This window comes from Pteropus alecto, unplaced genomic scaffold (assembly GCF_000325575.1).
Source record: "Pteropus alecto unplaced genomic scaffold, ASM32557v1 scaffold143, whole genome shotgun sequence".
Taxonomy (NCBI): Eukaryota; Metazoa; Chordata; class Mammalia; order Chiroptera; family Pteropodidae; genus Pteropus; species Pteropus alecto.
This window is the reverse complement of record NW_006434828.1, coordinates 1228586-1245434: the sequence shown is the minus strand read 5'-3', so window position 1 is coordinate 1245434 and position 16849 is coordinate 1228586. Positions and strand designations below refer to the sequence as shown.

The 16849-nt window shown below is 55.5% G+C and overlaps 1 protein-coding gene across 5 annotated transcripts in view; it reads right to left on the bottom strand.

Annotated features, from left to right (window-relative positions):
- AGAP1 (ArfGAP with GTPase domain, ankyrin repeat and PH domain 1) overlaps positions 1 to 16849 on the bottom strand; it is a 432072-nt gene that overhangs the window by 196051 nt on the left and 219172 nt on the right. For all 5 annotated transcript variants that reach the window (XM_025045420.1, XM_025045422.1, XM_025045423.1 and 2 more), the window contains exons 7-8: positions 3612 to 3739; positions 2171 to 2326 (exon numbers count right to left, since the gene is read on the bottom strand). In XM_025045420.1, coding sequence (XP_024901188.1) covers positions 2171 to 2326; positions 3612 to 3739 — 284 coding nt within the window. The remainder of the gene's footprint in view (positions 1 to 2170; positions 2327 to 3611; positions 3740 to 16849) is intronic.

The following is a 16849-nucleotide window of genomic DNA, read 5'->3' as shown; positions in this document are numbered from 1 at the left end:
GGAGAGCCCCCCTTTCTCTCCAGGCCACCCCTCCTGAATGTGGGTTGACTCTGGCAATAACCACTCCTGACAAACGCCAAGCGCGAGCAGCCTCTGCAGACAGCACGGGCTCAGGACTTATTTACCGAGTTATCATTTTGATTCTTTCTGCCTTCGAGCCTCCTCCTTCGTCAGCTACCTCACGGGCAGGGTGGGGGACACTGCTTCTTGTCACATCTTAACACCAGGGTGGCCCTAAACGTGGGGTGGGGACACGCAGGTGCCCTTCTTATAAAAACCCCGCTTTAAAAGATCCTTTCTGGCTTCTCGTCTTCCCTTAGAACAGAAGCCAAAGCCAGTAACCAGTACATGCGGCCCTTGGATGGTGTCCTGCCCCTGGGTGTCCCCTCCTGCCACTGTGCCCTAACGGAAGTGGCAAAGATGCAGAAGACTCTGGTGTACGGTCAGAGCCCTCACTCCTGCTTGCACGCTGCCCCCTCCCCCCGCCCCGCAATCCTTGGAAACTGGTTTCTCAAGTCTACTGAGTCACGAGCGAGGCGCAGCCTGGTCGTGAGGTGACACTTCCTCAGCCCAAAGTCCCCGACCCAGAGCACAGAAATGCAGCAGGTCTCGGAAAGGGCTGGGCAGTGCTGTTTAGGTGACGGCCATGATTCACGGTGTGTCTGAAGAAAGTTCACAGTAAAACCCCCTGTTCACATGCAAATTTAAGCGCATCAGACATTGGCCTGTTACTTTCCCGCCTCAATCCCCGCTGCATCCTGCCGCAGAGCTCTGCAGCTGGTTCTGCTCTGCGCTGTCGGAAATCACTTCGGGACGTCGGTGGCGGGGGGCGCGGGGGGAGAAACAGATGCCACAAAGACGAGGCCCCTCCAGGGAATCGTCCCCGTGGCCGCCGCAGCGACAGCCGCGTCTGGCTCAGAGAGGTCAAGTCACTTGCCCAAGGCCGCCCAGCCGCTGGCCGCGGAGGCCGCGCTCTGAGCCTGTCTGGTTCTCGCTGTCCCTCCCGTGGCACCGGGCACACAGCCAAGGAAAGGGGAGAGTTGCGAGGAGGCAGCGTGTGCCACGGACCTCGGCGGTGCTGACCGTCCCGTGCGGCGGGGCAGGGGTGGGTCTCCGGCCCCCGGTGGCCACCTCAAGGTCGCCGTCCCCAGGTAAGGGCGACAGGGCAGAGACCCCCAGCCAGCCCTGCAGAGTCCTCCTTTAGTTTAAAACTAGACCTACACAGACCTTTGACCTGTCTGCGTCCCAGTCGGCGGTGATAAACCGCAAGCGAGGTCGACTTGTTTAACACGGGGCACGGCTGACCTTGGAGCTGGTCGGCCTCGCTGGAGGCCACCTGTGCACTGTGGGGTGTTCACCGGTGCCCCTGGCTGCCGCTGTGCCTGGCCACCTGCGTTACCTTACCCACTCCCTCCCCCCAGCTGTGACAACACGAAATTTCTCCAGAAATTTCCAAATGTGCTCTGGGGAGCAAAACCACTGTTTTTTAAAAGTCTATGTGGGTGACCTAGTCCCAGGAGAGAAAATGTCCTCAGCCAAGCAGCTCCGGCCCCACAGCACTGGGCTCGACCGCACGGCCTTCCACGGGTGACCGGTAACGTCCACTGTGTGTGTGGAAGGCACAGGCAGATAGCACTCTTGGGTCCCCAGAAGCTTAGGGGTTCTCTGCCCACAGCCACCTGGGGAGCTTCTGAAACGACACGTGCCTGGGCCCCGCGCACCTGTTCCCCGCTCACAGCCCGCGGGCCGAGAGCCCATCCAGCGTTCAGATGCGCCGCGGACGACTGTGCAGGGACGCCGGCCGTCAGCGGTGCTGGCGGGCCCTCGGCTGGGGAAAGGGCGGTGACCGAGGGCTGACACGCCCGGGCACCTGGGCAGCTCTGTCATCTCCTCGCACCCAATGCGACAGGACGATAAACAGGTATCTTTAGATGGACCCCTCACTTTTCATTGTGGACGCACGGATCAGAACGCCCTGCACACTGAGAAATCCCCGTTTTACTCAACATCCAAATCTCCGCATCTCCTGACTTCCTGACGTCCGCAGAACTGGATCCCGTTCTCATTAATTTCGCTTGGATTCTACAAGCGGCACGGAGCCACCTGGTGGCCGGACGGGCACCGACCGCACCTCGCTGGCGTAGCCGGGCGCCCGGGGGCGGACACTCACGGTGAAGAGGTTGGAGCGCCGCTTGGACTGCTTCCGCACGGGCGTCGGGGTGCTGGCGGGGGGCGGCACGTCGATGCGCAGCTCCTTCTGGCTGGTGCTCGGGGTCGACGGCACGGACGAGGAGTAGTCGCTCAAGCTGCCGCCTCCGTTGCTCGTCTGCAACGATGGCAAAGCGGGGTTTCGTTAGGGACGCGCTGCGGGGAGCTAACGCCCCCAGCGAGGCGGGGTCATCGCCGGCTTCCGGCTGCGCCCGTCATCTCGCTCTGCGACACCCCGATCCTCTCCATCCTTCCGCCCAAGGACAGTGACTTAGGAGAGATGCGTCTCCCACATCTAATTTTTCAAAATTTTGAGAGTTAAAACATCATTGTTTACTGTTTCCCCTGAAAAGGAAGGAGTGGGCTGAACTATGAGGCTTCTGAGGTTCTTTCGTGGCTCTAGACTTCTTGATGTAGTAAAGGGCACGGCTTTGCCCAGCAGAACCACAGCTCGCATTCTGAAAATGACGCCTCGAGAACGTGAATGCTTTCGGAAGATAACTCCAGGATTCACGGAAAACTGCGGATGCCCACGGGGGACGCGTGAGCATTCCTGGCCGTGCCTGGCGGGCCCTGGTGTCAGCGACTGCTGCTGACTGACCGCCCGAGCGGCCGGAAGGCACAGCGCCAAGCCTCGCTGCACCCTTAAAAACGGCGCCAACACACAGGGCGTGCGGCCAGCGTTAACGCGACAGCCAGGTGCCGTGCCGGAGGAGAGAATGAGCATCACGAGGACCTTTTTATGAACTACGTAAGTGTCTAACTGATGTACTGCGTTCTTGAAACTAATGATAATTTTTTTTTTTTTTAAAAAGTGCCAACGTAACGCCTGCCCGAGAAATGTCCATCTAAAGCACGAGCATGGGGGAAATAAGCCAACCGTTTCCTTAATGAGTTTTTGGTTAGGTTCTTCAAAGTGACAATTATTTTGTTTGCTTCCAAGTAAATAATTTAGCAAGACGCTGTTACAAAAAGCGAGTGTGCACAGGGCCTGAGGGACATGGTAATTGTAACTGAGGGCTGCTACCAAATTTAAGCACACAGTGAGATTCGCCACTGAGATCTACGCACGACTGTCCACCTGCAAGCAGACGAGAACGCGGACGGACGCCAGGTAATTTAAGTCAACGGCAAAGCCGGCGGTGCGCCCCCCGCCCGAGCCAGCATGCCTCATCACGCAGGCAGCATGAAGACGGAAAACATTAAAGAATGATTCCCATAAAAACCACTTGGCCACAGCAGTTGCTGAAGGAGATGCTAAGTCAATTACCAACATGCTGTTACTTCCGAAGTTGACGAGAAAAAGACCCACGTTAGAACCGGCCGGGAGCGCTCTTCGGGCAGGCAGGTCCTCCTCGGCTCGGACCTGTCTTTCGGCCTGGTACCCGGGGCGCCCAACGTACCTGGCTTATGTGCACGGCCGACACCTGTGCGGAGCACACGGACGAGTGGCTCGGGGAGTTCGGGAGTGACTTGCAGGGTCCGATGGACAGCTGCTGCTTCTTCCTCGTGGCAACCACCTTCTGGGCGACTGGTGGGTGGGGAGACAAAAGAACCGATGTGAGGCTGGTTCCTGAGCGTGGAGAACGGGCGGGGACCGCCGCTGTCCCTGTCACTCGCCGCCCCCGCACGGACGGAATTCCTGACTTTTAGCTGGGCACGTGGCTACCGGAACGGATGCGACAGCTCCTGAGCCCCCTGCTCCCCCATCCACCTGCACCCTGGCCCAGCATGGCCACGCAGGCAAGCTCTGGCAACAGTGTGACAGCAGGGGGCTCGGGGGGACACGCGGCAGTGTCTAGGAACCTCCCTCGTGAGAGCTGCCCTTGGCCCATTTCTTCCTTATGCCTTCGTCCTTCTCGCTGCTTAAAAAACACACGCGTGTTGGCTGTACCCCTGCAGCCACCTTGGGGCTGGAAGCCATGCCGGGTGGGACGCCACCCAGGAGGACCAGCCTCCAGCTCGACAGCCCTGCACAGAATGCGAAACAGAAAATACACACCTGTCTTTGTTTAAGTTATTCTAATAATATGATGTTTTTCCAGTTACTTGCAGCAAAAATAATCCCAAGACAGGGTAATTTAACCAAACAAACCCCTTTGGAAATCAAACTTTTTTTTTTTGGCAGAGCCTAAAGAATTACTCTTAACTTCACAAGCTACTGCAAAGAATTATATTCAAGGACATGTAATTATATCAAAAACTTATTTTTTAATTTAAATATACTGCTACACACATCGGAAGTTTACCTTAATCAATACAAATCTAAATTCAACCAGCCATAACTCCTCTCGGCAAATGGGCTCGCTGATAAAGCATACTGGATTTAATTGGAAAGGAACTCAACGATTAGAAAGAAAGCTCGTCCTACACCAACAGGTGCCACTACAGGAGAATAATGAGAGCTTTTATTTGAATACGTGTGTGTCTTTGGGGACTAGCGGTAATTAAGCTCAATGATATTCGATTCTTGTCTTTGCCCAGAGAGCTGCTATCTGTGAAGACACCAAAGGGACACATCGCTGTCCTCAGCAATAGGTTCCAACACAGAAAGAAGGCGCGTACACAGTGTCCACAGATAATTTCTTTTCCAAATGAATACAATTTTAATAAAGAACTGGTGTGCCCACAGCTTACGGCTTTCACGTAAATGAACGACAGTATAAATATGATTAAAGGGAAATGCAGCATATAAAAAATGGCTCCCAGAGATGAAGCAGCAGCTGCATCAGCTACATCCCACCTCCAACGGGCCCCTCATCATCCTGAAAGGACGGTATCAATTAATTTATCTTCCCGTAGCGTATTGATCATAACCTTCATCAGCTAATCACGTTTAAATTACAGAGGAACACCGTGGCACTCTGTCATTTCAGAACCATCGGCGTATCGACCCAGGGTCTTTGAAGACGTATATTAGAATATTTTATAAATCATGACGCGAACTCAAAAACAAAATTTAAGCTCAGACTCCAATAACTGCAAAACGTGTGTGGTGTGGGGTCAACCGAAGTTACAAACACCAAAAGGAAGTTAACTGAAAATCACGATTGTTTGGGTGATTGCCAATTTTTTTTTTTTTTTGAAAAAGAGCAAAAGGGGTTTTTTGATTGCCAACTGTAACACATTTCTATCTTACCGCCAGCCTCAGAGATCCTCTTCAGTTGGATGACCAGACCGACTTTGAACTTAAAGCTCGCCGAAAAAGCACGAAGGTGGGCCTCGAACGGGGCTAAGCTGTTCAGAGAGCTCTGGGGGCACGTCCTCGGTTTTCTACGCGGAGGGGAGAGTGGGGACACTTTCCAAGGCATATCGAACATGTGATCCCAATCATTTTACGAAACCGCGGATGCTCATGAACGTTCCGCCGGTGTTGGAGGCTAAGAAGAGCACGTTCACGAGCAAACAGGACATTTTTCCAAGAAAGCCTCCCACTGAACAATGGACAACACTGCACAAAGCATGAGCCCACGTGCCGAGCACTGACATTGTCCGAGTCATTGTTCTATCACCTGCATTACGCAAGATCGATACCGCGACTTCTACGAAAAGGCAGCGTTTTAAAAAACTTTACTAGAAACTTGCTTCACATTTGTTCTTTCCCCGTAACTTGTATGTTCGTGTGCAAACGGAAGCAAGACGATGACTCAGAAATACATCGTTCTAAACTACAGAGCTTGAGAGCCGCAGGAGAACCCACGGAAGTGTGTGTGTGTGTGGGAGGGGGGGACTCAGTAAAGGATAACGAAAGCATCTGAGTGAAAAACGAAGACGACGAGCAAGAAAAACGAGACGAAGCGACGGTTTTGCCAGAATGACAGCTGGCCACGGTCCCCTCCATGCTGAGGACGCAGACGTGCTGAAAGCATCTGAGAAGACGACGAGCAAGAAAAACAAGAAAAACCAGACGAAGCGACGGAAGGACAGCTGGCCACGGTCCCCTCCACGCTGAGGACGCAGACGTGCCGGGTCCCGACGAGCCGCTAGCTGCTAACCACTGCTGCGCCACCTGCTGTATGTCTCGGCGGCAACGGGGCTGGCTTTTCTGTGCGTCCCCTTTGAGCCTTCTCTAGATCGACGGTTTGGGGGTGCCGAAGCTGAATGAACCACTGCCACCTAAGACAGTGCCAGGGACCATCACACAAGTGACCTCGCACAAGCCAGGATGAATTCACGAGAGCCCCCAGACAGGAGAGCAAGGCTGGTCCGCCCGAGGGGGTGAGCCTCTCCCCGAGAACAGATCAAAGGAAACGCAATGACAGCCAGAGAGAGAACATGGTTCTCCCCTAACTATGACCATGCGCTGGGCGTGAAGCTAAAACATTTAAACGTCAGAAGATTTAGAACATGAATCATCGCCCCGGATCATACCGGCTGGCCTTTATAACCACTGAGTTTTGTCTACATTTGATCATGCAACAAATGAATACATTACATTTTATATAAATACACGACTGGATAAAACACACAGACCAGCACTTGAGGTCACTTAAAAGAACAAGAAACCTTTACCACTGAGATGCAATGTTTCTCAGCTTTGGTGACGTACTTTCCTATAAAGCTGCCACACAGGGTATGCCTAAGTCTGCAACGGTGCCATCGGCATAATGCTGAAAATGTGTACTCTTTTCCCAGACAAGTTCATTAATCTCCTGATAGTTCGATACTCATGCTCGATGTTGTTTTAAAAGTCACTTCCTCCACAATTTTGAAATTTTATTTGGATCATAGATAACAGATACCTTTTAATTAGCTCCTTCAATTGCATCTGAAATTACAATGTACAAACTTCGAAACCAAGTGAGCGCATCGCCAGTGCCTGGGAGAGGGCGGGGAAGGGCCCTTCTTCCCCGGCGGGAAGGGGGTGGTGACTTTGAGACCGTTTTTAAAGCTGGGCCCTTAAGTGTACATTCATACATGTATTTCCATTCTTCAATAAGAGTTTATTTGAGAACATGAGCAACGAGAAAAGTTATGTGCTTATTTGCTCCACGAATTTAAAATTTTCTATTGGATAGATGACAAAGGGCATTCTTTAATTAGTGGTGAAAATAATACTCTCGGCCCCCAAATAAGACCTCATTAGGTCCTGGCATAATGCCCGTTTCCTGCTACTTTTTCTCCACTCATTCGCATTAGAGGAGGAAGAGTAACGCTCCGCCACCCCGGAGAGCCAGCCCCGCGCCGCCTGGAACGACGCCTGGAAGCACGTGGCGGGCGCCCTGCTCTCCCCTCCGCTGCGGGCATCTGAGGACGGGCCAGGTGGTCCGAGCCACCCGCCTGTAACCCACCCGCTCCCCACAGTTCCACCTCACAGGTGCGGACTAGGGCGGGATTCGAGCACAGTCGGGCTCTGCCGTGGCCGGCAGCTCTGCTGTGTGGCGACGAGGTGTCCTGTGCCCCCCGGCGCCCCCCAGGGGGCTCTACTGCGCAGGGGACGGGGCCATGTGTCCCCTCACTCTTGCCTTCTCCACCACCCTTCCGTTGTATTTGGGTGACTCAGAAAAGGGGCCTCACTTGGTGCCCGGCATCCAGCAGCTGCTCCGCCAATGGCTGGTCCACATTCCACCTTCGCGACCAGCCTTCCTGGATGTGGGTGGGCTCCCCCCGAGTCCCCCCAACCCTCGCTCTCGTGAGATCCCCCCTGTTCTGAGCACTGCAGCCCGGGTCCTGCCTCCGCCCCAGGGAAGAACCTAGCGTTGCCGAGGTCACTGGTGACCGTGTGGAGGCCGCTCACATCTCACCTGACCTCTGGGCCGCACCCCACATCGCCACGGTTCCCCCCGTCTGGACTCGCTTCCCTTCCTCTTGGTTCCGCCCCCTCCCCCGCCTCGCTGGCTCTAACGCAGGAGCGTCCTGGCTTCTCACCTTGGCACATGTCCAGGCACTGCCCCTGGGCAATCTCTCACCTCAATGCCAACGGCTCCCCGTCTACAAAAGCAGCCTGTACCCGCCGTGTTCTAGAAGCCTGTACCAAGTACCACTCCACACCTCTCCGTGATGTACCAGAGATGCCTCGAAGTCCGGGGACCCAGCCCGAGCCTCCCCGTCCCACTGAACCTGCTTCTCCGGGTTTCCTAAGGCTGCTGACTGCACCCCCGGGCCCCAGGCACAGCCAGAGGAGACGAAACAGAGGACTGGTTCCGCCACCAGAGCTTCTCGCTGCCACGGCCCCGACCCAACACCTCGCCCTCCCACAGCGGGTTACCAAAGCGGCTCGCGAAGCAGTCCCTTCCCTGCAGCCGCAGGGTCACGCTGCAGGGCGACCTTTGTCAAGGGAAATCGTACCCGGTGTTCTGCTTCCGGGGTCCCCAATCCCCGGGCCGGTACTGGTCCATCTCCCGTTGGGACCTGGGCCGCAAGCAGGAGGTGAGCGGCGGGGGGCGACAAAGCAGCTTCATCTGCATCTGCAGCCGCTCCCCGGCACCAGCATCACCGCCTCAGCTCCACCTCAGATCCTCAGGCGTTAGGTTCTCACAGGGGCCCCGGTCCCTGGGGCCACAAAGGCTGGGGACCGCTGCTCTGCCTACAGTTCTTCAACAGCGCCCGTCACCATAGTGACATCCAAACCGAAACTCCTCAGCAGAACGGGCTCCCCCGTGTTGATGACAGGGGGTGTCTGCACTCCTGTACTCCTTCCCATGCAGACAGAACCCCCCCAACCCCCCGCCATGGCCCGAACCCTCCTGGCCTCCCGCCAATGGGCCAGCCCCACTGAGAAGTGACTTATGCAACCGGCGAGCTGGGGACAAGCTGTCTGTCCCTCCTCAATCCCGTCCCCCTGGGGCTGAGTGCCCGGAGCACAGGGCAGACTGTGGGCCCCCTGCTGCCCGCAGCCAGATTTTGGTTCCCACAGAAGGAAGCCCAGGCAACCTCCATTTTCCAGTGGTTTTGCCAGTAAGAGTGATAATTTGATCTTCCAGGTGCTTCGGTTTTATATCTTAACTGGTTCAGAATGTCAGGGAGGACAAGGATGCCTTCGAAACCCAACACGGCCCCCCACCCCGGGCTCACTGCCTGTCGCCCCGCCTCCCACCAGGCAGGATGCACCACGGCTGCACCGTGCTGCCTGAAGCCCGTGACACGAGCCGCCACCACCACCCAGAACACGCCTCCCGTCTCGCGGGGCCAGCTCCTCCTCTGAGTCCCCGCCTGGGGTCAGGCCTCGGGTAGGGGAGCCTCATCCTCCCACCACTCCTCAGGGGAAGGCTGCACCCACAGGTGCGAACGCGGCCAGCTCTGCATTTCACCCGCACCCTGGCTAAGCACTGGCGCGTGTGCATGGGCGTGGAGATGTGCACGCACACTCCTGCACACGCACACACGTGCACACACGGTCAAGGCTCGGGGAAGGGCGGCAACTCGACTTTTCGCCCCTGAATTTCCAGCACCTGGCGAACAGGACCTGCTCAGCATGGGACTGCATGACCAGCGGTCCCAGACCAGACGCGTGAGCTTCCACACTGGGTCCGGGCCTCCCGCTCCCGCTGGTGGCCAGCGTCAGACTCCTCCCGCATGGCAGCACCTGGCCACCGCGACGTCCAAGATTAAGCGCCTAAGTTAAGCCTTTTAGTTTCATTAGTGATCACGATGTTTTGGGCACAGTCCAACAAATGTTAGTAAACTTAATCAGCAAAGCGTCCTCTGTGGTTTAAATGATTTACTCAAATTAACCCAGTAACGAGAACTTCTGCGAAGCCACCTGTGAGCCAGCAAAGGCAGGAAGGGGACAGGCGAGGAGTCCAGCCCGGGCTCGGACCTCGACGAGCTCCCAGCCCAGGAGCAAAACCCTCTGCATGGTGCGTCCGCACCCCGATTTCGTCATCAGAGACTGGGCCGCAGGGGCAGCCGCTAAAACGCCTCGCTGGGCGGCCCCTCCTCCCCCCTCCCTCCTTCCTTCACCCATCCTTTACTCATCCCTGTAACCTCGCCCTGTCCCTGTGCAGGTCCCAAGAGACCTGAGGCTTCTCGAAGAGCCCCAAACTGGCTGCTCGTCCCCGCCCCCTCACCCTGTTTACTGGCGCAGTTTTACGTAATCAAGCAGCTTCGCGACAACCTGCCTCGTAAGAGTCTATGTTATAGGTATAACCTCCATGGCCGGACGAGCGCCCAGGGTCCCCTGGAATAGCCAGCTCCCGCATGGCTCCCACGCGCTGCTCAGGCTGTGCTGGGGACAGGGGACTCGGCAGGGGGGTGGGGGCAGGGAGAAGTGGGGACTGCAGCTAAGGGTGGCACTGTGGAAGCATGCAGGTTTGCCTGACACCGAAGAGCACAATTAGGTGCCAAACAGACATTCGGTGTAAATCGAACCAAATTTAAGATGATCCTTCAGCTACTGAGAAAACGTAGCACCCTGAGGCCAGTGTGGGCTCCGGGCCGTGTAGGCACAGCAACTGAGCCAGCTGCCAGACAGGAAGGTCAGCAAGAGTGGCAAATCTGACAATAAACACTCAGAACGTTTACAATAGACACACTCATAAAAACTGACCAGCTTGAGACTCATTTTCCTCCACAAAAATATCTTCGAAGCACGACTTGAGGGTGGGAGTCACGGCACGCTTTACCTTCGTCTGGTGCTGTCACCCAGAGGTGGCATTTCCTGCACCTTGCCCTGAAAGGCTCGTCCGTGAGAACCGGGGTGGGGGCGGGGGCGGGCGCTTACCTGGAGAAGGCCCATAAATAATGGAAACCACCAGGGATTGTAAATCTTCCAGTAACAAATAAAAGGTCCCCTAATGTCTCAACCCAGTTTTAAATTACAGCTGAGTGATCATTAAATTCTTATTAATTAAGAGGAAATTAATTACCAAGTTATCTGTGCAGTTCTGAATTTGTGACTTAGGAGTGAAGAGAAATCTAAGTGGAACTTAGGAAAGTCCCCAAGGTAATGAATGTTAAGGGCGGGTATTCTGTGCTGCCGACGACCCTACACCCGTCTCCTAGATTTGTTTTTGTACCATCTAAGTTTTGAGTGTAGAAGAAACTATGCCAGAAAAACTAGTAAAATGGGGAAAAAGGGAGAGTACATCCTTGAAGGTCTCTTGGGTTGTCTGATGCTTAATGACAGTCGGGGACCCGCAGGAACCCGCAGCCTGGCCCGGCCCCTACACTCCTGTGCAGGCCGTGCCAAACTGTGCTGCCAGATGGAAGACAGCCAGCTCACGCTCTGAGACAAGGGCCAGTGCCGTGGACCGCCAGACTCTTCCAGAAATGCCAGACGCCGTGCTTTGTTGGCCTTCCCAGGGCCGACGTGCACCTGACACTCGACGAGCGCTGGCCGACCGGGCAGGGGACACGTGGATCAACGGGGAAAGGCGAGGACACTATAAGGTGAGGGGAGAAGCAGCTTCCCAGGGCGACTGGGAGCTCTAAGACCTCACACGCACAGCAGAGCGACAAATGTGCACTTTATCCTTCAGACAACAGGAGGCCGTCGAGGCTACTCAAGGACAAGTGACACAGGACACCTCTCTCCGGACACTGGAGAAAGAAGCTCGGGGTGGGGGGCGGGGGGGTGACCGTGACAGAGCCGCCAGGGTCGGCCTCAGGAGCCCGGCTCCCCGCAGTCCTTTGGTTTGAGACTCTATCTAAAACCGCTGTGACTCCACCCCACACCCTCCACCCGCAGGGCATAGAATTCCAGGCTGATTATGCCTCCTTTGATGATTCCTCGATGCCAAAAGGAGCTCCAAGGTGACACCAGCTCGGCAATGTCCTTTCGGCTAAGCCCCCAGTTTAAAACCCTTCCGAGCAGACCCGACATCTAATCTGTCCTAAGTTCCAGTCCCCGAAGCCTGAGGACGGCCACCTGCTTCAGAAAGACGGCCCACACCTCGGTCCTCGACGTGCCGGATCTTCCCGTCCGCGCAGCGACCCGCCAGGAGAAACTCGCGATCCTTGTTCTAGCAAGGCCTCCGCCTCCTCTGTCACCCAACTGGTCTCAGAAGCCGACGCGTCCATTACCGACCACCCTTCGCATGGACGCCAGGTCTGGCCTGGTCACTTCCGTGTTTCAGCATCAGAATGGGTTCTTCATTGTGACAAACCTGAGTAAGAGAGGCCAGGTGCCCTGTAACTGAGCAGGCCGTCAGGTTAATTTGGTGCACTTCCTTTTCGGTTCCTTGTCACTGGGAACCAATGACTGGCTCTGGCAAAGGACCAGCTGCGTGGGTCCCTGGGCCCGGCAGGTCTTTAGGAGAAAGGGTTTGGTCGGGGAGAGACCCTATGATGACCCACTCTCTATGTACCAAGCACAAAGCATGATGACATTTCTATCATTATGCGCCGATTCAAGACAGACCATGGCTGAAAATCCAAACTCGCCTTAATTTCTTCTAGTCAAGCTTTCGAGTTTTCCACGAAGTCACGAAGCCTGAACCCTTCACCTGAGAGTCCGTTCTTGCCTGTATTCCTTCTTACCTCGTTGTATTAAAACAAATTTATCTTCACTGATGTCGCAATTACCTATTAGCGTTGTTAATTTGCTAGAAATGAAGCTATTGTTTAATTGCTCCTATTAATCGGGGATTTAAATGCTGACTGTAATAAACAGTTACCTTCAGGACGGGCAAAGTCATGGCTGCTGACAGTGACCTCGAAATCTGAGAATGAGAGGAAGTGTCTCCCGGTCCCAGGGGGCCAGACTTCCCTTCTCCCCTTCAGAGGAAGTGAAAGAATGTAACACTGAAATGAAACACGCTGAAATAAACACGGCCTATTCTAGGTTTTGTTACGTGTGTAGCCAGTTCCAATATAAAGTTATTATTTGTGGCAAGAGAGATGTGACGTCGTCCTCAGGATATGTGTATTTATTTTACGTGTTTCTTCACAGCACAATTGTCCCTTAAAAAACTGTCCCAAAGTGGAGCTGCCGCTGTGGTATGAGTCCCACGGCTGCCCCAGACACTGGGTGGCGGGCAGAGGGCACCGTGACGCTGGCCGCCCGTCGGGTTTCAGGCCCGCGAAGGGCACAGGGTCCCGTGTCCAGAGCCCCAGGGCCGCAGACACTCACTCCACTGAAAAACAGGTTTCGGTGTATCCACCGCACTGCCGACGTCCTTCGGCTAGTCTGGGCACGGGGCCCTCTGCTTCCATCGGCACTTCTCCCCAGGCAGAGGAGGCAGGCCTGCCCAATGGCACCACCCGGGTCCCCTAGAGGGCTGTGTCCCAGGTCCCGTCTGCCCCGTGCTGGTCGGTTCTGGCCATCGGGGGACCCTCCGGCTACGCTGCTCTCCAACCACACGTGCTGCCTGGTCTGCCCCCCAGCACCACACCTGGCCACACCTCTCCAGCACCCCGGCCTGAGGCCTTCGCCACGTCCACCCTCCTGCGCCGTGCAGGCCCCTGGCTGGTCCTCCTCCCTGCGGGCTTCCCAGATTTAAAATCTTTTAAGTCATCCGGCCTAGCATTACACTCAGGGATAAGGGGTTGCTTCACTCAAGGCCAACTCCAGCCTAGAGGACAATATTATTGTCTCTGGCTGGCTGCACAGGCGTCCCTGGCACTGGGCACAGAGCCGAAGCGTGGTGGCTGCCCGGAGCTGGGCACCCTGATGACACAGCCTTGTGCTTCTGACAAGTCCCAGGCCCCAGAGACACCTGGGCCAGCCCGTGCTGCCTGGATCTGGGCGGTGACTCTCAGCAGGGACAAAGGGGAGGAAGGGGGCACCAGCTCTGCCCCCTGACGCCCCACACCCACCTCCGTCCAGCCGACCACTCACACGCAAGGCTGAACCCCACCCCTCGGGCACGGCTGAGGTCACGCACGACTGAGCAGGTGCAGCGTCGATGACAACAACCCAGGAGGGCCCCAGAATGCTGGGGTCATGCCACAAGGCGGCCCACCCTGTTTACTGTGTGGGGTTGGCTGCCGTCCCCTCATGCGTCAGGGGAGGCGTCCTTACTATGCTTCACGGCGTCCCCATCACTCATATCTGCTCCTTATTACGTCATGGGGCATGGAGTCTGTGCCAGGCGACCTGCTGGACGGGGAGATCGTGGGAGCGGACGAACCCACAGCCGCACCGCGGGGCAAGGTGGGGAGAGGGGCCAGGAGCTGAGCACGCCCTCGGCCCCGCCACCAGGGCGCCCTGCAGAAGAGATGCTTCATGCAGCCGTCCGGACCGTCTTCACTGAGGTGGCCAGAAGCAGCACCTGTCCGCCGTGGCCTAGAATCCCGAAAGCTCTCACCCCTGCCCGGCCTGAGAATTCGACCCCTCGTCCCGGGCACGGCTCCCTCCTCACCCGGTGTGCCAGCCGAGTGACGAGCGGCAGGAGTATTAACAGTACCCAAAAAGGGCAAGTACTTATGATACAAAGTAGCAATCGTTTTCAAGAGAGAAATAGTGAGAAATTATGCATATTGCACAGATATTGAAGAATCATTAAAAGCAAGAAAAATCTGGAAGCGTGACTAGGGAGGGGTGAAACACGTGAATGGTGTCTGCCTGCGGGGCGGGCAGGCCCTGGTCAGCATGGGAGTGGGGCGAGTTCTCACTAGACTGGAAATCAGGGGTGGGAGGGGCACGGAAGCAGCAGCTGAGGGTAACGTGTCCCCCGTTAGCTCGGCTCTGAGCCAGGAGCTGAGGAGTCTGAGAAGGTAAAGTTCAAAGTGAAAGGGCTCTGCTGACCACCGGTCAAACGCTGGAGCCACGGGTCCCTGGGCAGCCCTGAGCGTCACCGAGATTCTAGGCGGCAGGAGCTGGGACGTGACAGGTGCTGAGATCTGGACGGGGCTGGAGTGCCAGCTGGTCGCCTGGACCTTCAGGACAGAGAACTTCTCCTTCAGGACCCACCTCACCGGCTAGGAGGTGAGATGCTCTCTCCTCGTGATATGCTGCGGTGACGGTCCGAGGCTGAGCCTCGTGTCATTCAGTGCCCTCCCAGCATCCACGATGACGATTCCACTTAACTGCGTCATCGTCATACACGTCGGCAGAGTTTGAAAGCAGTTACTATAGCCTGCGGCAATCTAAAATGTAGAAACGGGCGCAAAAAGCACAGAGACGCTTCCAAGAACGAGGCTTTCTGGACTAGGGAGCTACGACAGTCTCGCCAAGACCCAGGTCAACGTGGACCTGAACATTAGAAAGCACTGTAAACGCTACAATGAGACCCAGCGCGGCTCTGTTCCAAAGGCCCGGAGATGATTAAGTTTCTCTCTCACTTATTCTCAAGTTGGATGCAAATCAGCATCTTTCAAGACGAGGCCAGTGCATATCCCAATAAATTGGCAATACAATTTAGATGGCAGGCGAGGACCCGAAAGATAAATGGCTTAAACAAAGAGGGGAAAAATGAACCTGTCACTTCTTCTCAACTCATCAAGCTGTCTTGCAGAGGAAGTTGATGACTCTGGGAGCAGAAGCGTTTCTGACACCCCCTGAAGGTGAAGGCTCACTCTGGAATTCTTTAAGCTGCCAGGGGGGAGGGGAGAAGGGGGGAGAAGGGAGGGGGGCTCCCACCGGTCCTTCTGCACCAGGGAGGGCTAAAGGACACACCTTTTAGATCCGCGATGTTTTTAAACGGCCAATTACGGGTCGTGAGATAAACGAACACAGTTTGTGAGCGAGCGAAAGACAGACCGAAGATGGAGGCCAGTAAATGCAGAGAGGCCGGAGCAAAACGACCCAGCACAGAGACACACCGACGGAGGGAAACGGCGCCCGCGGCAAGGATGGCAAAGCACGGAAAAAGGAGACGCGACTGCGTGGAGCGAGCCCAGCTTGAGAAGCCGCGCCTGATGGCAAAGCACGGAAAAAGGAGACGCGACTGCGTCCGCGCCCGGACTTGAAGGACGACGAGGCGATGCAGAGAAAGAGGAACGGCAGACAGGAAGGTCCGAACGAAGAGGGTATGCGAGACGCACAACAGTCGGAAGCAGGTTCTGAAGTCAGCAACCCTGAGCCAAAGACAGTCGAGTCCAATCAATAACTGGTTTTCGTTTCTCAGAATTAATACAGTCTGAGGAATACCGGCTTAACCACATTTATCAGGTCTAACTTGCTTCCCATTTTAAGACGTGCATGTTTACAGGACAAAGGGAGTTCGGAAACTTCCCTAATCCCCCATCCGTGTCGCAAACACATTCTCCTTCAGGTACCTTGTAACTTTCAAGAGAAATGGACTTATCTATCACAACCGAAGCTGTTTCCCTGTTTCCAGGAATAATTACCCTTACAGCAATCTCCATAAAAAAGACATTTTCTTCTTACAGTGGGGGGAGAGAAGACGTCTGGGTTGGAACCTGATAAAATCATTCCACCCCTCCCCAGCTCAGCCACTAAGCACCTAGCGGCGGTGGCCCCTGGCACGAGAGGCCTTCGAAGAAGTGACAGTGACACACAGGTCGAATTATACAATGTATTGTGATGCAATTAGGAAGAAGGATGAGATGACAAAACAGATTTCTGCTCGGTCGTCGACGGGCCTTTGTGCACCGAGTCGCCGTAATGCTCTCCCACACCCGCCGATCATCATTCAGCCGGCACCTGCACCCAGAAACCCACCTTCTCCACTACATAAAATTCCTTGGGGTACGTTTTGCCTTCGGTGACAGTACAGCGACATTAGGCATCTAAGTCACATGAAGACTCAAAGGCCCTACTGAAGAAACGATACGTAATTCTTTATCATTAACCAAG